General features: G+C 39.7%; 1 protein-coding gene across 1 annotated transcript in view; it reads right to left on the reverse strand.

The window, feature by feature from the left end:
• Window positions 1-7709, reverse strand: part of taf1b (TATA box binding protein (Tbp)-associated factor, RNA polymerase I, B) — a 34613-nt gene extending 26904 nt beyond the window's left edge. The window contains exons 1-7 of the mRNA XM_041253568.1: window positions 7607-7709; window positions 7206-7304; window positions 6822-6912; window positions 6547-6644; window positions 6288-6383; window positions 848-980; window positions 543-702 (exon numbers count right to left, since the gene is read on the reverse strand). Of these exons, the coding sequence (XP_041109502.1) occupies window positions 543-702; window positions 848-980; window positions 6288-6383; window positions 6547-6644; window positions 6822-6912; window positions 7206-7304; window positions 7607-7624 (695 nt within the window). The 5' untranslated portion in view covers window positions 7625-7709. The remainder of the gene's footprint in view (window positions 1-542; window positions 703-847; window positions 981-6287; window positions 6384-6546; window positions 6645-6821; window positions 6913-7205; window positions 7305-7606) is intronic.
• Between the last annotated feature and the right edge of the window lie 15151 nt (window positions 7710-22860).

Below are 22860 nucleotides of genomic sequence, written 5' to 3' on the forward strand. Positions count from 1 at the left end.
AAAGTAACTTCTAGTCCAACACTGTATTCAGTAACTTCTTGTGGTTTTTCACGCATGACTGGAAGTTCGATTTTTTAAAAATAAATACTAAATAAAAAATAAATAAAAAAAACACATTAGTCAGCAAGCATTACACATTGTCACAAAAAAATAGGACGACAAAATGTGGGCAGTTAAATATGAGTGTCAACAGTCAGATTTGATGGAAAATGTGTAATTGGAATGGCATAAACCTACACGTGCACTAAAGATGCACCATCATGGAAGAAAAACATTACAGGATTACAGAGGAAAAGATTCCCCAACTGAGATACCAACAGGAAATGAGAAGGGCATCTTGAACGTTCTCAGACACGAGGCTCTGACAGTGCAGTGGAAGCTTTGTAAAACAACTTCCACAGTCTTATTTTTCTGAAAGCTGTAAATGTTTTTATCCCATAGAAATAAAAATAAAACTGTTACAAGAGCACAACAATGTGGCATCCATGTTAGGTCACAGGCCAGTGTGAAGGTAACCGCTTAAAAGGTCAGCGTTCCCTTACCTCAAGAGCTCGGACAACGTGATTGATTCCCTCAGCCACAGTAAGGACATGGAACAGAAAGCCAGCGTCATGGGCATGCTCATGAGCATCTTGGCTCGCTGCCGCTGGGGTCTATGCAACCTGCCATCGACAGAGCCGGAGCACACTGACATTATGTCATCTGAAAAACACAAGAGTCACTGAACTCTGCCTCAGAACCCAACATGCTGCCTATGTTAATGAAATCAGACAACTCAAGTAAAGGAGGAACAGTGTATTGGCTATCTGGACTGGTTGACTTGTAACAGTTAGGGTTATGAACAAACCTGACAGTGGTGACCTGCTCCGAGACGTAGAGGCCAGACCACTGTTCTCGTCAGACTGCCCTCCTTCCGGATCACTCTCGGACAATGAGGACAAGCCACCCGGGGACTGCGAAGATTGAGACGACTCAGACACCTGGGGGAGAGGTTAGAATGGGATTTACATTGATATATGTGCTGATTACATGCTGTTAGTTTAACCCTGATAAAAAATGGTAAAGTCAACAAAATGTTAGCAAGAAAAATGTATGCATCTTTACAAAAGTGTTCCTTCGACATTTCATGGTTCGATAATTCTTGAACTTCATGGTTAAGCCATGTTGACAATTGTACAAGTACTATATTTTACTGTAGAACACCCCCAATTCAATCTCTCTTTTTTGTGGTATAAAAAGGGAGCACTCTACAGTATATAAAAGTCTGCAGTTTGTGAAAGGGTTTAGGCCTGGACACACCAGCACGTCGCATTGCGTCACTTCATCTGGAGTCACTTTTTTATATAATGGGTTTCAAAGTACCCTCAGACACTAGGGCATTGCGTCACGTCTAGGAGTGACGAGTCCAGATTTGACACCCCGCTCATCCAATGCATCTGCACTCAACCGACAGCAGTCAACTCCTGAGTGACGTCACCAGAAATGAAAACTAGTATCTCCACGTATGTGAATATCTTGTGCACGTCCGTTGTTAAGTGTTACTAAATATTTCAATTGCAAAATCGTAAAAATGAATAAGTTATAAGCACTCGCTTCTGCAACCGCCAGACCCACAGTTTATGCGGCATATTGAAATCAATAGAATATAGCCGACAGTTTAGTCTGGGCTGTGTAATAAAATCAAAGTTATTGTGAAAGAACGTATTATATACTTCTGTCAAGTGTTGAAACACTAATGAAATAATTCTACACATCATAAATGATTTATTAGCAGTTGTCACCAAATATACACATCAAATCACAATACAGTGCGATATAGCTACAATACTTTTTTCTCGTCTGCCTGTCCTCTGAATAGTTACCACCAACATCTCAAGCCATGCGAGCCCCCCTGCACTCCACAACACTCCTCAGGCAGAACCAATGTGCCACCCAGGTGTTTAAAAAAAAAAAAAAAAAAGTGCTTATTCTAAGCTCTCTGCACAAATCAGCAACCATCGGGACTGACACTTAACAAAAACTAGAGACTGTTGCATTTTACAGCGCAACAAAGTATGGTGTGTATACTGGATCACATGGCACGGCTGTATTCTGTCAAAGGTGATACTTGCAGGTGGCCTGTGGCTGTTTTTTATGTTTTGGGCCTGGCACCCATCAACGCTTTGGTTTTGCAGATGGAGTGCACCAGCACCACAACCACTCGGAGGGACTTCATTCTGCAGCTACAGCAGAAACATTTTGATTCCCTGTGCCAGCGCTGCGAATAAGACAATGCCAGGTTGCTAAATGCAACAGAAAGAGAACTTGTGATGTCTGCGCTCGTTGTGAAAAGGCAGTCTGTAGAAAATGCACTGGTCCAGTTGGAAAGCGTGTTTTCTGCTTATATTGTTCTTTGAAAGCTGTAATAGAACTCTAAAACAGACAGAGCCTTTGAACTCTGTTTCACTCAAAGCGCCTTCATGTTCCATAAGTTATGTTTTATGCTATTTTTATAACTAGTTATTTATGTTTTATAATATGTGCATACAGCTTTCTACACTTGTTCACACAAATTTATTGCGTACATTTTATTACAGTTTTTCATGTTTATGTATATGTGCTCTTTTTTAAACATAAAAGAAAACAGTTTCATTTTCAATGTAAATATGGTGTTTCTGCTCTGAAAATGACATGTACGATGATCATAAATAAAAATATTAAGTTGTATCCGATTGTTTGTTTTTCATACCCAAGCCGTTTTATAATGGAGCCGCGCATTTTGCGGGTGCGGCAGTCGTATGGAGTCCGGAATCTCAGCAGTTCTAATGTTAAAGACAAAGGTTCTTTATTTCAGAAGACTAAAATAAATTAAATTAAATTTTAAGACGTTCAAGTCAAATGGAAATTTATGTTCAAACTTATGCAGAGTACGACTCTCTTCCTCCGCCTCTTCTACTGATGTCACGCTTTCCATGACTTACGAAAATTTTCTTTGTTTATTAGGTAAGAGCAACAGTGGGGGGAGGGAGGGGATTTTCACATTAAATGAAATGCTAAAGGATTTTAAAACAAACAAACAAAAAGAGGCAATTTCCAGGCCTTTATAATCAACACATGCAAAACCTCACAAGTAGATTTGTACTGCCACCTTGTGGCTGCTTTAATGGGAGGCTCTGAAATGCAGTTTTTATTTCTATAGTTTTAGATACAGGAGGCTGTGTGGTCCAGTGGTTAAAGAAAAGAGCTTGTAACCAGGAGGTAGCCTGGTTCAAATCCCACCCCTGCCACTCACTGACTCACTGTGTGACTCTGAACAAGTCACTTAACCTCCTTGTGCTCTGTATTTTGGGTGAGACGTTGTCCTAAGTGACTCTGGAGCTGATGCATAGTTCACACACCCTAGTTTCTGCAAGTCGCCTTGGAGAAAGGCATCTGCTAGAACAAATAACAATAACGTGCAGTGGTAGCTCTCTTATTCAAGCCACACTTCCTATCCGTCTTCTACTGCGAATAACAAAAAACTGCTTCTACAGTAATTCATACACACTGCATATAAAATGCTGAATCCGTGTGCAATTGGTAACTGCTGGTCTGCTTTCACACTTAACCTTAAATATCATCATGACTAAAAGTGCTGAACCAGGTTCAACCCTATGCTTCCACAGCTGAAAGAAAGTGCACTGAACCACTGTCTGCAGCAGCCATTTATGAATTGAATCTAGTCTATGCCACTGGACGCCCTTTTGACAGTGAATCTAAATCTGGTACTACAGGACCAACTCATTTAGCATGGAAGATTCAACTCCAGAGTTGTTCCTTTATGAATAAAGCTTGATATTCATGAAACCTATCTAAACTTGTGTTAGCTTCTTTTGCCAGACTATAACTGTTACGAGAATACAAAACAATCTTTAAAAAGGGTCAACTCTACATTATTATTATTATTATTATTATTTTTTTTTTTTTTTTTAATTACACATCCTAGGTAAATCAACAGGAAAATTAAAAGTCTAAGGTTCGCAGCGTATCCAGATCAAACTCCCTCCTGCAACAATGCTGATTTTCTGTTCTGTTCCACCACTCCATGCTCCCTCCTGCACCAGCACTGTTGCAGGAGGGAGTATGAACTTGACACACTGCCATGTTTAGAAGAAAAAATCTTCCCCAAATAAAAGCTGGAAAAAGTAATTCCCTAGTTCATTTACCTATGGTGTGTGAATAAATAAAAATATAAAAACTTAACAGGAATATGTTGATTTTTAATCTAGTACCCACAGGGGGTCGATGTAAGGATCGGCGTAGTGCAATTAATTGCACATGCAAAATTCTAATTGCCTAGTGGCCAGGCAATTATTTTGCATTGCAGCCCACGTAAGCTTAAGAGCAATGCAAATTAGGGCTGTCAGTTAAGCCTCCAAATAGCAATCGATTAATCAGACACACAAAATCGATTTGTTCGAATAAATCTCGATGATTTTCGCTCCATTCCCCCCACGTGATTATTTTAATATCATTGCTGTTAAACATTTTTAGCACAACTGAACGCGAGGCATAATTATGCCTTGGTGGCATCAGGAGAAAGAAAAAAATAAAAAAAAACACACAAGCCTAAAGCAAGTTTAACATACTACAGGGGTATCACTAAAATATCTATTCCAAACAGATTACAGTACTTTGGAATGTAATCTATATAAACTAGACACGAGGTTATGAAAAACGTCTTTTTTTATTCAGTAACAGCTGCAGGATCATGCATTGCATCTTGTAAATACTGTACCACCTTCACTATCTGTGAAACACACAGTCTCTGTCTAAATTACCATCATAACAACAACATTATAATAAATTGATTTAATTACCACAACATGCATACCCGCTACAGTTTTTATTTTTTTATATTGTTACATATTCATTATATAAGAGTTCATTTTGAAACTTCAAAGAAGCGCAAACTATGTACAGTCAGTTTTCTTCAATGTGCACAATTTATTTACAGGCTGTTTGCCAGGAATACAAGCCTGTCATCCTGCTCTGGATTCAAGGTGGAACGTTTTTTAGTTTGTTTACATGGAACACACACACAGGGACGTACTTACAAAGCCTTTTCAAAACTGATTGGCTGGTAGGATGGGACCAGCAAATCAGATGCTAGTTAACACGAGCAGGAGAAGAAGAGCACGCCCACTGCTTGTCTGGCAGGGCGCTCAGTTCATTTTCATTCATAAACTTAAATAACGTCATTAACTATGCATGTTACAAAAATGTACTTACTGAATAAATTATCCAGCATTTATATTGATGTATATAACGAGGAATGGAATCGATGTTCAATTTAATGTACAGCGCTTTGCTGTCGAGATGGTGAATGATGAAATTTGCCTCTAGTTAACACAAGCTAGAGGGGGGAGGGACAGAGCATGCTCAGTTTTTTCAAAATTAAAATGATTAGTCTAAGTGTATATTTTGTATGTTTCAAACATATTCTACCATAGCACTTCTCAAACACTGTCCAGGTATTCAGTACATATTTTACTGAAGCACTACAACCGCTATAGGTACCCCTCCCAGTGCTTTGGCACTCTGCAGGGATGACCTGCAGAGTGAGATGACAACGCCTTACCACCGCATCCTCCAGCATCCCAAACAAAGTGACCCCGGGTTTGAATATGCAGAGTATTCTCTGTCTTGCCCTTCTCTTCCAAAAGTTTTCCTGCCTATCCTCAACAACAGCCAAGTGTCGCCGCATCAGGAAGTGTACCACAGCAGCCATCCTGAGGACAGTGACTGGTCTCTGAAGGTGTGTGCTTTGACACAGCTCTTAGTTACTCGCTTCTACAATGGTTTGCACTTTGTAAGAAGAGGTGTAAAGTTTTTGGAAGGTCAGCAATTGTCTAAGTTCAATGCAAAATCCTTATATCACCTTATAATGTTTGCACCTGCTTAGTATCCAGATCCTGCCCAGCTCTATGCTCTTTTCTTGAATGCTTTTCAATATAATTGCAACTAATTAATGATGGCAAAGTACAAATTTGATAGCGGGTGTAGAACACCAGGTGAACTCCATTCTTTTTATACACTGTATTTTTAGTGGCTGCTAAGTCCCACTTCACAGCTACTAAACATGGTTTGCATGTGCAAAACGCTAATTTGGGGCGCAATATGGGTGTTTTGCAGCCGCAGGCCACTTTGCACATATCCTTAACCCTGTAAACACCAGTATGTATAATGAGTCTGCTCTTAAAATATTACACAGAAGTTGTCAAGCTGACTGCGACTCTTTTACTGGTATGGATCTGTACCACACTGACCTTTCTTAATCTCACCACATCTTCCAGAGGTTTTCTGGTATAGGCTTGTCTACTCTTCTGCAGATATCGGCGCCAGAAATTGCACAGGACTTCATCCTTCAAACACAAAACAAGCCACACAGTTTCATTGGCTCAGACAACCATTTACAAACATCTGTCTCAGTAAAGTAAATTATGCAAATAAAAATAAATTAGAAAAAAAAGACACAGACCCAGAAACAGTTAAAATAACATTTTGGTTTTGTTTTCTCCAACATACTTTAAATTGTGGGCAGACCCCAAGAGCTTGAATGGCATCAGCTTGCAGGTTCAATATAAACTGAAACCCCTCGCACACGTACCACTCCCGGCCTTGCTCTAAAGAGAAAAAAACACGGAGTGACCATGATTTCAAAAAGACGCTCCAGCACATGTTTTACAAAGTGGCCAGAATGCTTCAAGGGGTAAACAGACACCACAGAATGATCATTAAAGGACTTGAATGTGGAGCACATAATACAGCTTTAAGATCTAAACGTAAGCAAACATACTCACCGAGTTTGGTTTTCTTTCGCAATCCTCTATTAATAGAGAAGATTCTTGTATTGGCAGTAAAGGAATCCGCAGTGGTAACCTCTTTTGTTTTCTGTCAACACAATAACCGCTGTGTGTACTTTCATAATGCAGTGCCTTTTATAGTTCAAAAAGCAGTTTTCAAAGTAAATCACCTTTACATTTCAGTGTTGTCATTGCTAACTACTTGCATACTTGAGCAGTATCTTATTCCCAGGAGCGAGCACCGTTTCTGTGCACTAATATTCATGATTTGACTATGTATGTATATGATTCAGATTAGACCTGAAGTCACAAATGTTTGTTTTTTGTTTTTGCTTGTTTGTTTGGTTGTTTGTGTGACACAACAAGTTCCCGTTAACTCACCTCAATCACGTTGTGGCAGGACCTGCAATAGAACTTGCCTTCGTCAGTGATACCCCACTTGACATCAGAACACTGAGCACATGGTTCTGTATAATCTCTCTGCGGGGGGATAAATAAAATACTAGATTTTATACCTCGAACGAGATTGTCTGTGTGTGTTTAACCGTGCGCAACAATTCTATCTGAGACTTGTATTCATAATAAATTAATTAAAGTCAAAATGCAATCGATGGTTTCCTATAAACCTGCTTCACCATGTCACTTAACGTTACAGTATGTAACTCGTACTATCATTTTTAACACATTTGAACATATAGCCACTTCAACACACAATGTAAACATAGTTATCAAAACACTGAAGACGATACGTAGGTATAAGGTACTATAATTGACAAGCTTACTGTATCTTCCTCGTCCATTACTTTCGGAAACAAAGCAGACGTTGCATACTTTTTACTTCCAAACTTTCTACCAAGCTCATAGCTTTCACATGGACCTTAAAACAGCGCTGCTTCCGGTGTAGCACAAAATCCTGCCGAAGTACAACAAAATGTTTTCTTCTGTGCTTCGCGCGTGTTATCACTGAATAAACAGACAAAAATAAAAACATATTTAGCGTTTAGACTGTTCCAAAAATCAGAAGCCTTAAAAGTAGTTAAGTCCAGAATGTTCTGCAGGCACGGTACACTGAACTCACACACTCAAAAATAGAAAATTCTGCCACATTTTTTGGTCGTTAAGCTTTAATATGTCATTTTAATAACAATAAAGTAAGGAAAGTACGTACATTATGAATTTGTTTATGATATACAAGTGAAAACATTACTGCTTATTACCTTTCAATTCAGGGCGGTGAGTGTCGGATGTAATAGCCACTAGAGACCGCTAGAGGATGCAAAAGAACACAACTCACAGCACTCAAAAAGAAAAATGCGGAAAATAAAAAATATATATATCATTTACAAAAATATACTAAAACAAAATAAAGTTGCAACTTTAGCCCAGGGCACATCATATGAGACTTACGTCTAACCGCCAAAATGACCCCTAAATCTAAACCTTACCATAACTAACAAATCCCCTGGACCGGATGAGATCCTCCCAATAGTACTCAAAGAAGTGAAAGAAGTTATTTACAAACCGCTCACCAAGATCATGCAACAGTCTCTTGACACGAGTGGTACCGACAGACTGTAGAATTGCAAATGTAATACCGATCCACAAAAAGGGAAACAAAACTGAAACAGGTAACTACAGACCAGTAAGCCTGACTTCTATTATATGTAAACTTATGGAAACTATAATAAGATCCAAAATGGAAAATGACCTATATGGTAACAGTATCCTAGCAGACAGTCAGCATAGTTTTAGGAAAGGGAGCTCGTGTCTAACTAACCTGCTTGATTTTTTTTGAGGATGCAACATCGACAATGGATAATGGTAACCCTCCCTCTCTCTCATCCCTTCTCTATCTCCTCTGATGACTTTGCCTCTTTCTTCTCTAAAATCTCTGATATCTGCAAACTCTTTAACACCTATCTCTCCCCTCCATCCCCTCCCGCTCCAACCCCAACACCCTCCGACTCACCTACTAACTCACCCTCTTTCTCCTCCTTCTCTCCCATCTCAGACTCTGACCTCTCCAACAGGGCCACAAACCCACCAGGTGCACCTCGGACCCACTCCCCACACTCCTCTTTCAAGCTGCTGCTCCTGCTCTATTCCCCTTCACCTCCTCCCTTCTCAGCACCTCTCTCCTCTCTGGCCTCTTTCCCACTGCCTTCAAACAAGCCTCTATCAACCCCCCTCCTCAAAAAACCTACCCTCGACCCCACCTCCCTCCAGAACTAGCATCCTGTCTCGCTCTTACCCTTCCTCTCTAAAACCCTTGTGCTCTCTGCTTTCCTGTCTAACCACTCTCTGCTCAAACTTCTTCAATCTGCTTTCCGCTCTGCTCACTCCACTGAAACTGCTCTCCTGTCTGTCACTAACTCATCAAATTCTGCCGGTACTGCCTCTCTCTCCTCTGTCCTAATTCTCCTCGATCTCTCTGCTGCCTTTGACACTGTCGATCACTCTATTCTCCTATCCTCTCTCACTGACCTGGGAATCTCTGGCACTGTTCTGGTCTGGTGCTCCTCCTACCTCTCTGACTGCACCTACCAGGTAACCTGGCATGGCTCACCCTCCACACGTCACCCTCTCTCAACAGGAGTCCCCCAAGGATCAGTCTTGGATCCTCTCCTGTTCTCTCTCTACACCCGCTCCCTGGGCCCCCTCATTGCATCCTATGGTTTTTTATACCATTTATATGCTGATGATGCTCAGATCTTCCTCTCCTTCCCTCACTCTGACCCCACCATCCCCTCCCATATCTCTACTGGTCTGTCTGCTATCTCCTCCTGGATGCACTTGCATCACCTCAACCTCAACCTCTCTAAATCTGACCTCCTTTTCTTCTCCTCCTCATCATCCCCCTCCTCTGATCTCTCTATCTTCATTCCTCTGGAATCCACCATGCACTCTCCCTCCTCTTCAGCCAAGAACCTCAGAGTAACCCTTGACCCCTGCTTCTCCTACTCCATTCTAGCACGCACCTGCCATTTCTTCCTGAGCAACATACAAAGAATCCGACCCTTCCTCACCAACTACTCCACACAGCTCTTCATCCAGGCCCTGGTACTCTCCCGCCTAGACTACCTCAACTCCCTCCTAGCTGGCCTCCCTGTGTACGCCTACGTCAGACCCTTATCTCTCCCTAAACCCTACCTCTCCGCTCCACCTGCACTAGAAGACTGTCTGTACCTCCTCTATGCTCCCCTGCCTCCAGAGCCCGCTCCTTCTCCACCCTCGCCCCACAGTGGTGGAACAACCTTCTTACGGATGTCAGGACTGCCCAGTCCCTGACCACCTTCCGGCGCCTCCTCAAGACACACCTGTTCAGACAACACCTGGAAAACTCAACTCTTCCCTTCTGGACAATATAGAACTCTGCCTTTAATGCACTTATCTGCTCCCTATTTTCCTGTATTTAATCCTGCACTTAACCCAATCTGTAGTATTTTGTATTTCACCTGCACTCGTATCTAACCCTGATGTAACTATCAACACTGTTATCTGCTCTTGAACTGCCCCGATATCAAATCTACTGTGTTTTGTATTTAGTCTTATTAGGACTGAAGTCACTGTATTTTGTATCTTGCTCTTAATTGTTGTAATACTTGACATGTATTTTTTGCATACAACTGTAACTCGCCCTGATTAAGGCAATCTGCAAAGAAATAAATAATTGTTTGCCCCTATGCAGGTTGCCACCCATTCCAGGTTTTACTACAAGCTTGAGTAGCGACAGCATATAGGTAAGAAGCTCAGATTTGTCTTATTAATCTCATAGTAAAACCAAGAATGGATCAAAATGCTAGCAATGGAAGTCATATTTCTATCCCTACCCTATATATCTTCCAGAGAAAAAATGAAGCCATCTGTTATTGTCACGCATAAAACTTGAAAAACCTGCCATAACACTATCTGTACTCGACCGTTCAGTTCTGTGAATTTCAGTGAAGTCTCTGGAAAAACCTAAAAACATCTAAAATGATAGTAGCATGTGCTTCCTTGGACACAGAAGCACCTGCAGTTAGTCTTCACACTTAAATCAAGTGTGAAAGTGACTCAGATGTTATTACCTTGGGTCAAAGAATAAAGAGAAACTGTGCAAAACCCTGGTCCTGTTTGCATTGATTACAGTTTTGATCTGACATTCTTCACTGATTATGACTAGAGTTGCTAAATTGCCTGCCTGTGAGTTGCTAGACATGAAGTAAATTGATTGAAAATTGTATCGCACCCTATTGTACAATATTGTACATGCATGGTCAATTTTGATGGTTCACGTCTCTTCTCTGGAGTGAGAAGCAGCTTGCCTCATCAGCAGCCCTAAACCAAGGGTATCCAACCACTCCAGGTAAAAATATAAACTTAACTACTTCCGCGCCTGGAGGGAGGCTTAATTAAACAATGAAACAATCTAGAACAGGGTTGGCACAAAGGCCAGGAGAGCAGAAGGGCCGACTTTGGACACCCTTGCCCTGAACCTTGGCTGGTACAGAGTGTAACCATTAGTCTGCCCCCCTGCAACATGCTGCTTCTAGTCAGTGGAAGGAAGAAATACATCATTAAGAAACTATAGAAGTGGGCTGTTTCTTATATCCACTGGGGGCAGAGTGTTGTGGACAGACCGTTAATGATCTCACTGAGGTGTACCAGCTGTACCGAGTGTGTTTCAAAAGCACACTTCTGAGTTTTAAACAGTAACCAAAGATGTGATGACTGAAATGATTTACAAAGGGAATCCAAACAAGAACCATGCATCAGTTAATATAACTGATATTTCACAGCCACATCAAGTTGCTCTTTAAAAATGGACCCCTACCCAGTCACTCCTTCACTCCGAGTCATATACTGACTATCAAAGCGGGCTTGTGGCTGAGCATCCTTTCTGCTTGTTTAGGAAATGCAAGAGCAACGTAGACAGACCAGTGACCACTATGTTCAGAATTCCACATTTCTTGAGAAGGACGATATTGTACCCAAATAAAATGAGTCATGTTTCCTTTTGAAGGATGTTCTACAGTATATGTAGGGGACAGTATATGCAGTATAATTTCCCATCAAATCACTGATATGGAAATTCCCATATCAAGCAACCAGGACTGCTTTGCTTATCCGTGCCCAGGCTCTATCTCTAACCATCTGGTTCTATGATATTTCTTTTCATCTTATTTTTAGAGGCAAATGGGTTTATAGGAACAAACTAAAGGTCATTATACTCTGACACGTGAAGCCCAGATTATCTTCCTTTTCAACATTATTTAACACTGGGGCTCAGAATAATTACTGGAACCACCATGCCTAACATTAATACTACGAACATGCAGTATAATACAGTATAATATGCTTTCATTTAATTCTGCCTTATGTCTGGATTTTTTTTCTGTGCAAGAATGTCAGTTTGAAAGTTTTAAACAAGAAAGACTTAAACAACTTCTGAAATATTCAAATGTATTCTTCACTCGATTGGCCCATACAAACAGAGGCACAAAACAGCAATGTTTACACACAGGTACCCCTAGTGCTTGTTCATTGACTTAAAGTGAACTTCAATAAATGGGTGATTGCATATCAAGCAAATAATTATTCATGCCAAAATGAGGTGTTAACAAGTGAGTACACATGACTGAACAAACCATGTTTTCTACGGTCTGTAATTCAGCATGCTTGTTACAGTTAGATGCTCCTGCTATGACTCCAGTTTTATGCAAAGTGCCTACTGTAAGCCCTCTTGGCTATGCAAAACAGTTCCACTTCAAGCTCTCTGGATACCTTGTCACGAAGGAAAACTGTTTTAATTGGATCCTTTCAAGGTGCCGCATATTTTAGAGGAAGGCAACAAAACAACAAAAAAGCTTGTCTTTAAATCTTAGAGAAAAGGAGGTGCCACAGTTGATTTTCAAGCTATTTTATGTATACAGTGCCTTGAAAAAGTATTCGGCCCCCATCCCTTTTTTCACATTTAAGATTCTCGCAGCCTGGGAATTGGGAATTTTTATAGGTGAGTCACACATTCTTCTTCACAGAGTCCGTCCTGCCCCAATCCCCCCCCCCCCCCCCCCCCCGCCAAAAAGAAAGAAAATAGTAAACAATAAAATAATAAAAAAAAAAAAACTGAAATGTCAGCATTTTTTAAATATTCATCCCCCTGGATCAATACTTGGTTGAACCACCTCTGGCAGCTATTAAAGCCAGTAGTCTTTTTGGAGACGTCGCTATTAACTTTACACACCGTGATGGAGAAATATTTGCCCATTCCCCCTTGCAGAATTGCTCAAGCTGTGTCAAGTTAGTTGGGGAACGGTGATGGACAGCAATTTTGAGGTCTTGCCACAGATTTTTGATGTGGTTAAGGTCAGGACTCTGACTGGGCCACTCAAGAACATCTATTTTCTTCATTTTAAGTCACTCCAGTGTTGCTCTGGCAGTGTACTTTGGATCATTGCCCTGTTGAAAGACAAACTTCTTCCGCAGTTTGAGTTTTTTGGCAGAGGGGCACAGGTTTTTATCCAGGATTTCTCTGTATTGTGCGCCATTCATCCTCCCATCAATCTTGACAATATTGCCAGTCCCTGCTGCTGAAAAGCATCCCCATAACATGATGCTACCACTGCCATACTTTATGGTGGGGATGGTGTTACCTGGCTGGTGTGCAGTGTTTGATTTGTGCCACACATACCGCTTAGCATTCAGGCCAAAAAGTTCCACTTTAGTCTCATCAGACCACAAGAAGTTCTGCCACATAACTGCAGTATCTTCTAGGTGACGTTTTGCAAACTCTTTGCGGGCAAGATTATGTTTTTTTTTTCAGCCAGGGCTTCTTCCTTGCCACTCTCCCATAAAGGGCCTTTTTGTGGAATGCCTTGGAGAGTGTTGATACATGAACATCATCGTCCATCGCAGCCACTGACTTCCGTAACTTATTCAGAGTCACAGTTGGCCTCACAGTAGCTTCCCTAAGAAGTGCCCTTCTTGTCCGGCAACTAGGTTTAGAGGGGCGGCCTGATCTAGGCAGTGTGGTGGTAGTTTCGTATTTTTCCTGCTTCTGTATGATGGACTGTATTGCGCTCCGAGGGATGTTCAATGCCTTTGAAATGGTTTTGTACCCTTCCACAGATTTGTGCTTCTCTATAATCACGACCCTGACTTGCTTAGTATGCTCTTTCTGTGGGACCATACAGAGAGAGCGGTATTTATCCCCCAAATTCATTTAAAGCAGGTGATACACTCATTTCTTACACAGGTGGAGTCCGTCAACAAATTGTGTGACTTGTTGAGGTAATATATTGCACCTGAGCAAATTTAGGCTTGCAAATACAAAGGGTATGAATACTTTTTTAATCTGATAATTTCTGTTTTTCATTTTTAATAAATTGTTGAAAGCTTTTGGAATTTTTCTTTTGATTTGACATGGTGCTCAAGGCTTTGTATATCAGTGGGAATAAATCCTAATTGAATCAATCTCAAATTCTGAATCTGATACTCTTAAATGTGAAAAAAGGAATAGGGGTTGAATACTTTTTCAAGGCACTGAATTTAATTGTTTATGCTTGCAGTGTTTGTTTAAAATTTGACATGGAATAAGAAAGCACTGCCTGTTATTGATGCTGAGCTTGCATTGAGCTATACAGTATTTGGGATTGTTTTGTGTTTTATGTACCCTCTCTTGAAAAATAATTCAAGCCAAAAGATGCTTTCAAAGCTCACTTGGTCCATTTTTAAAAAGAAACTCTTAATCATTCAAGATTTGGTTACGTTACCTACCACCATGCCTCTTACAGGACGTGTTTTGATGAATTTGCCTGCGGTGTGTTTCGTAGGGTCAGCTACACCCTTCTTTAGTTTATTGTCAACAGCTCCAAGACACCTCCATTACTTCCCATTATGGGCTACCTAAGTCTGTTTACATCTGTTCCTTTTCCTACAGATCCCGGCCGCAAGCATTATAAAGAGATGTAAGGATTTTGCAAACCATTGTAGAAGTGAATAATTAAGAGCTGTATAAAACCACACACCTTCAGAGACCTGTCATTGGCTTCAGGATGGCTGCTGTGGTACACTTCCTGATGCGGTGATGCTTGCTTCTTGTTGAGGACAGGCAGGAAAACTTTCGGAAGAGAAGGGCAAGACAGAGAAGACCCTGCATATTCAAACCCAGGGCCACTGTTTGGGATGGGTTGTCCTCTCCGCTTGCCTCTGCGGTGGTGTCAGCTGTGTTGTGGATGGCGTTCCTCCTCCTGTTCCTGCTGCGTTGCGAGTTTCGCTTTTGTTCACTTGCTGCAGGTCCTGCCACCTTTTCATCACCTGGTTTACTGTCCTCCTGGTGACACCCACAGCACTGACTTTCTCCACTAGACCATATTGCCCTCTTTGGTAGCACAACTGATGCTTTCCAAAGCTTCCAAAACTCAATTTCATTCTGAGTGACCTCAACCGACTCTCAGCTCCTACTCAGAAAACTTTTCTTTTCTGTGTGCAAAAAGGACTTTTCTGCCCTTCCTCTGAAATATTTTTTGTTTGGTTTGATTTTCGTGCTTCCTAAATCTCATACAGCACCTACTCTGTACTCCTGGCTCACCTCACCCCTGAGCTGTAAGTGAGGATTACCCCGATGCGCAGGTGGTGCTCATTGCGACCATGATTGCAGCTCATTATTTGTGCTTGTTGAGTAATTTGCATTTGCTTTTAAGCTTACATAGGCCGCAATGTAAAATAATTGCCTGGCCGCTAAGCAATTTGGATTTTTCAGTCGCAATTGTTTACACTATGCCTGTCCTTACATCAGCCCCTTGATGAGCCACCACTGGATCAAACCCTCTTTCTGCCTGGGGGTTTATAAATCCTCATTCAGAGCGTTCAGTCACAGTACAGTTGTCCAATACATCAGCACAGAACTTTGAGCACTGAAAATGCTGTGATCTCCAAGAATACATATTAAATGTCTCATCAGGGGGCCTCTGTTTCACTGTGTGTTCAGGTTCAGGGCTGTGAAATTCATTGCTGTTTTCCAGGAAATTAACTCAGGTTTAGGCTCATCCCTATTTAAAAACCTGAGACTTGCTGCTTTGTTTGTTGTGTTTTACATATTTATTTATAGATCTCCTTTAAAACATCCATTTGGGCAACTTTAAAAGATAATAAAACGATTTACAAACAAGCGTACATACATCAGAAATGTCCCTTTCCACTCCAGCAGCGTTCAGGGTGATTTCTATCAATGCATCTCAGTCTCCGGGCTTCGCAGTCACTGATTCAAGCTGAACTACAGTGTGTTTGTTGCCATGGAGACCCTCTTAGAATGATCTGAACGGCATCTAGGAGGTACTAGTCATTGTGCTGCCTTAAACTGCCAAACACGGTGGCCGTGTTTTAAACATTAAAGGGTCTTACCCTTTGTTTGCACAGTATATTATATTTAAGGCCCTTCATTTGCATTTTTAAATAATTAATTCTGCCTTCCATGCAAAATTGGGGTTAATTGTGGGGGACCGATAAAAGGTTCTTTCCATTCGCCGTGAATGCTAAATATGGCCAGGTGACCTTGCAAAGCTGTGTAAATCACTATTTCTTCACAGTTTTTGTGAAAGTACCTTTTAATCAGTTTATTAACAGTAAATGTAGAAAGCTGCTCTCTCAGAATTGCTTTGCTACAGAACCTGTTGGATCCTGCAAAGTTATTTAGTGGCTCTTTGTTGGTTTTTAGATTTTTTTTTATTTTTTATTTTTGTGTAACTGCCTCCTGTAAAACGAAATGAAAAGCAAAACGATGACGTCTCAAATGAGTTCTAAATATAAGCTTTACTGTAGATGCATTTTAAAACATGTTATCTGGTACTAGGTTCTGTGAAAGGTAACTCTCAGTATCGACATTAAGCCTCATTCTGGGGTGATCTGTTTGCACTACCTGGGTCATTTTCACTGGCTGAAAGCATGTTACTAAATAGGGGTAGCAGCTGATTGGATATTGATTAGAAAAAACCCATTGAGGGGCAGGGACTATTTCACTCTCCATGACAGCAGGTGAGAGGCCTAGCGAAGATCTGCCTCACACAAACGAATGCTGTCTCTGGTCAAACAGTGGGCCATGTTCACAATATTGCTATCAACATTTTACAACAAAAACAAAAATACCATGACAAAGCTTGAGATAAATAACTGAAGTAGGGTCATTTTTGAGCTCATGTTTGTAGTTTCTTGTTTTCTGTAATATTACCAGTTGTTTTTTCTTTTTACAAGAACATAAAAAGATTTATTTCAGGTCTCCTACTCAGTTTTATAGACATGCTGGGGACAAAGAGGGCCAGCGATGTAGAATATTCCCTCACCCGTGTCCTGTGGATCATTAAAATTGGTATTACACTTTAAAAACCATTGACACTGACCAGAACTTGTAGCATTTATTGTAGCAAATGGTCTGATTCAAGTGTGATAACATCTATAAAAAGAAGAAAAAAAAAAAACACTCAGGGCAGAATAAGAAATGTTGTAAAGATTTTGAAAATGTAAGGGCTTCGTCTTAAGGGGAGTGTGTCCTTCCATACCCCTCATTTTTTTTTTTTTTTTTTTTTTTTTTTTTTTTGAACCTTGGGGTTTATTTTCTTAAATGGAAAACAAGCTCTGGATCCTGCGTTGTTTGATTTCTCGCCTGCAGAGGGAGCCCTTCTATATTATTTGGCCCTTTTTGGAGCATTGGTCTTCAGTGTAGCTGCAGACTGGCTCCTCAGAGTGACAGCACTGCGGAACATTCCAGCGCTCAGGCCCTGACAGGATTCCAGGAGCTGTGCAATCTGAGATCCGCTCGTTTTCTTCTTTTAAGTCAAGGTGGTTTGACTCCACCCAACTGTTCGGATTCCGCAGGAGCTCTGGGGAATTGTAAGTCTCAGTCTGTCACAGCTTACATTCTCTGTGTTAAAAGAAAAATGTAAATAAAACAATAATCTTATAATTGTTGTTTCAGAGACTACACTGTCTGTTGTAAACCAAACAGGAGCTGGCTCCAGAGTGGTGATGGGAGGGCCCTGTGTTGATTGATGGGCCTGAGTAATAAGGAGTATTTTTCCAACCAGAGTGCAGGTTAATGGAGCCTGCCATTGGGTTTTAGTACTCGGGCTGCCTGACTATGTGGGGATACACAGCGCTGTATGATGTCAACAGTGTTCAAGCAACATGAAAAGCAATGGCTAGGCCTACAGAAAGGGAATGTGAAATTGTTTCAAATCTTCATTTTAAAAGATATGAATTGGCACAGAATGGAGAAATCTCACAACACATTTTCAATACAATAAATACAAGGAAGAAAAACGAAGAAAAGGAGCTTGAAGAAATATCATTTAACAAACCACAACATGATCATTTTAGTTGAAAGCTGAAACAGCACTATATTATTCTCTGTTTAAACAGTTATAATCACATGTGTTGTCTTGTAAGTAATTTCATCACAGATTGTTACAGTAAACAAGCACACAGAAGTCCTAGTGGCCTCTGGCTGGAGCTAAGGGTGTTGTCTGGCCTCAGTAAACAAACATATAGGATTCTTCTGGAATGTCTGTCATGTTAGGTTCTTTTACAAAATGGGGTGAAGTTAAACATCTAACTAGTCTATGAATAGCCTAATGTGTGTTTTAAACAACCTTTATTTTCTTAAGAAACACAGAAACAATAGAGTTAAGAAGAAAGCTGTAGCTCTGGGCTAGGATCATGTTTAATCATTACTGTGTAGCCCAACCCTCCTTTTACAGATCATCTGAGAGGTTAGTCAGTGGGGTTGAGGCTGGTTTCAGGGTGGATCTCCTGTCTGGTCAGAAAGCAGACTGTTTCTTTGAAGTTTTTCTTTACACCTGAATACATTACATCATTTACATGAGTCAAAGTGTAGATCTGCAGCCTGGTGATATGTATACAAATATCAGGCATGGGAATCTTCAGGCATGGAAGTACTTCCTGCAGGACCTGTCTGCCCCCCCTGTCAGTGATTTCTGTTGTTCTGAATGTTTGCAAAAGGTTATCAGTGGGGATGTTTTTGAGATGCCCTGTATTTGGTTAGAAACTTTTTACATCCCTCAAATTTGCACATGTTTCTGCCATTTACATTCACTTTAAACCTCCGTGGTAGCTGGGGAATTGAGAAATATACATTTATATTTAATTTAGATTTTCAAATGCAGTACCGTAAATGGCTTTGCTAGGATTGGTTGTCGCCCATAACCACAGTATAAAAAACAGCAGTACTTCTGGAAGAAACTGTAATGACAAACCTTTCGACAAGGAGTCTTTCTACTTAGAATTTATATATATATATATATATATATATATATATATATATATATATATATATATATATATATATATATATATATGAATCTGATCAAGAGAGCATGTAGTAACTCTTATATGTTGAACTAGCTCTGTCAGTTCTTGTAAGGTAATCAAAGAAAAAGCCTGCATAGTAACCTTAATAGAAAAAATTCTGTGGAATCTCATTTCTGATGTCTAGTATTTTATTTTTAAAGAAATGTAAGAAGTTATTGCAGCTGTGAGAGGAGCCAGTGTCAAGAGTAGGACTGTTAGGGGAAGGATTAGTTCATTTATCTAGGGCAGCAAAAAGAAATCTAGGATTATTTTTATTTGTTTCAAATTAGAATAATATGACAATCTAACCAATGCCAAAGCCTTCCTATATTTAACCAGGTGGTCCTTCCATGTGATGTAATGAACGTGCAGTAGATTCCCGCCATCTCCGTTCTAGTTTACGACCCTCATATTTCATCTTACGAGTTGTATCATTAAACCACTGTGATCTTTTTTAAGAGACCCTCTCTGAGTTTTGATTGGCGCTACAGTATCTAAGATACCAGTCAAGGTGGTGTTGTAGGTTTTAACCAGCTCACCTACTGATGAGGACTCAAAGAGTGGTAATGAGCTCAATACATCAGAAAGCTTAACAGCAGTTGAAGAATTAATTACCGGGGATTTAAGTGTATGGTCCAAAGTCTTTGTAGATACTGGCAGATTCACCTCGAAAAGAATATCAAGATGATCAGAAATAGTAAGAGGGTTATCACATTCTTAACAGCTAAACCACAAGAAATTACCAGATGTAAAGTATGGCCATGCGTAGGACCTTTGACATGCAGGATATAATCTAAGGAATCCAGTAGCCTCAAGAATTCAGAGGAGTTAGAATCAGAATCAATGTCAACATGAAGGTTAAAATCACCCAATAAAAGAATACTATCATATTTGACTGTCACTATAGATAGCACATCTCCAAAATCAGTTTGAAACAGCAGGTTTGACTTAAGTGGTCAATAAATAATTACAATATGAACAGGTAATGGACTGATTAATGTCAAGGTTAAAACTTCAAAAGATGAATAACCTTCAACAATTTCCTGTTTTGATTCTAAGTTCACTACAGAAAACAGTAGCAAGTCCACCTCCCTGCCCAGTAGAGCTTTCTGGAAAACAGTATAGTTAGGTGGAGAAGCCTCAATCAGGGAAACATTGTCATTCAGTCCAAGCCATGTTTCAGTTAAAGAGAGAATATCAATGTTGTAATCCTGAATAAAATCATTAATTAATGGAGCCTTATTAGACAGAGACCTGACATTAAATAAACAAAGGTTACCGTAACAGACACCTCTTTGCTTACTCAGTGGGTAGCGGGAATGGCAGGATACTTTACCCTGAATTTTACATGCCTCTTTGTATTCCTTCCGCTCCCCAATTCCTAGTTTAAATGCATTGCTAGGTGATGTTCGATGTTATGAGCTAGCCCTGCTTGATGACCTGCAATGTATTATACATGAGCTGGTTCATATTTAAATTTCAACGTTCATTTTTTTTATGATGACACAGCTCAGATTAAAGGTTCGGACTATCCCAAATGAAAGTTACCTTTGCGTGTGAGGCCGCTGCAATGCAATCTAGCAACAAATGATTGTATAATCTTTGTAATATGCCTTCTTTGTTGAATACTATACACTTATCTGGTTGTTTTGAAGACTGTAAAATGTACAGTGTTATTTAATGTATTATTATTATTATTATTATTATTATTATTATTATTATTATTATTATTATTATTATTATTATTATTATTATTATTCAGACTGTTGCAGTCATCTGCATTGCAGTAACAGCATCAATAAGAGCAACTCTGTCCTGATCATTCATAAGGAGCAGACACTGTCTTTACAATCCCCAGGTCTAATCAGCACATTGCTACACTAAGCTGCTGGAGATGCTTGCTGGAAGGGTTTGCTGATCTCAGGAGGATTCCTGCCAGTGGTCTGTTTGTGTAAAAACCTGATCTCTAGCATCCTGTTCTGTTTATATAAGATTCTGTTTCTGTGCAGCTCTTTATCAATGTTTGTCGTGCATGTGATTATATTGTCTATTTGCTTTACCGTGCTTTACTATTGTTATCTGTGCTCTACCGTGCTTGCCTATAAATGTTTTCACTACAATTTTACGCTTTACTATAGTAAACTTTGCTGAAGATAAAGTTTTCTTAAAACTATCTTTAAACAAAATTACAATATATAACTTATACCCTATAATATAACAGTATTATAGGGTATATTAAAATATTACAGCATGCATGGAGTGATCCATGAAACTCAAAACTAAAAGACACAATTATAATAATTTCATGACCAATTTCATTCCAAGGTCCCTGGAGAATAAACTAGTACTGCTTTTACTTAAGAATTCACCTCGAATGCATGCAATTTAATTTGCTCAGAAATTAGTACTTTATTGAACTAAGGGGCCGTTCATGGCCTTTTAAAAAGCAATGACATTTATTATTGTTTCCTGTATGCATCTCGATAATACAGGTCACTTGACTGGTTCATAGATATGGCGGGGGCGGGGGGCTGGGGATTGTATGGTACAGCATGAAACTTGGCAGGTATGGCAGCAATGTAAACAGCAACCTTTACGATCACACATTTGTCCGTCACTTTCTTAGTTATGGCTTGGACAATCATCTAATATGTATATATATATATATATATATATATATATATATATATATATATATATATATATATATATATATATATATAACATAATATAGAATACCGAAACCTGGGTATATATATATATATATATATATACGGACCTATATATCTATATATATATATATATATATCTATATATAATTATATATATATGGCAGTGTTTTGGTTATTTATTTATGGCTCGTTAACTACCTGATTATCAGCAGGCTCTTTTAGCCAATAAGGTTGGATATCTTTGTTGTAGTTTGCGCTTCCATGTAGAAAAACAAGCTACAGTCCAAAGGTTGTTTGTTATCACTGTCTCTTGCTCATAACAAAACTGTTTTCTTTGTTCTGTTGGCAGGACTCCAGTCTTACCCAATACAGAGTTACCCAAGAGGTCTTATAGATGTGCAGTGCAGGAAAGCAGGCAGACAACGGAAGTTAGGGTTGCAACCTTAAAATTTTGTATAATTATTTTTAGAATAGAACAGAACAAACTCAAAATCAAAACTTTTAAAAGAAAATAAATATAACTATGTACAGCTAAAAAAAACCTCCCATGTGCAGGATTAATTACGGCTTCTTTAAACAAAACCGGCATGTAGGGTTAATCAGGGCAAGAACACACAGAGCTCCTCTTCTCCTGCAGAGCTCCTGCAACCTACCCCTTTTATACCTGAACTCAGGTAACTCCTCCCCTTGGAACCATCCAAGAATAGATAAAAAAAAAAGTACCCAAATTTAAATACAAATAAATAAGAGTAAACACTTAAAAGCAATTATAAATTATAATGCAAAACAAAAATAATTCCAAAATCTAAAACTTGGACTTTAAATAGCCCATAAAACCCTGTACCTTAGTTAGGTATCCCGGTCTGCTTTTTATAACAAGACATAATGTAAACTAATTTCACCTGCACCCTCTATACAGGACTTACAGATGTCATATTAGGTCCCTCTGCACAAAATTCATACCTACCAAGTCTCTTGAGATAGAGGAGTGATCTCCCGTCTTACAGTGAGACTCAAGAAACTGC

Source organism: Polyodon spathula, chromosome 6 (genome assembly GCF_017654505.1).
Source record: "Polyodon spathula isolate WHYD16114869_AA chromosome 6, ASM1765450v1, whole genome shotgun sequence".
NCBI lineage: Eukaryota > Metazoa > Chordata > Actinopteri > Acipenseriformes > Polyodontidae > Polyodon > Polyodon spathula.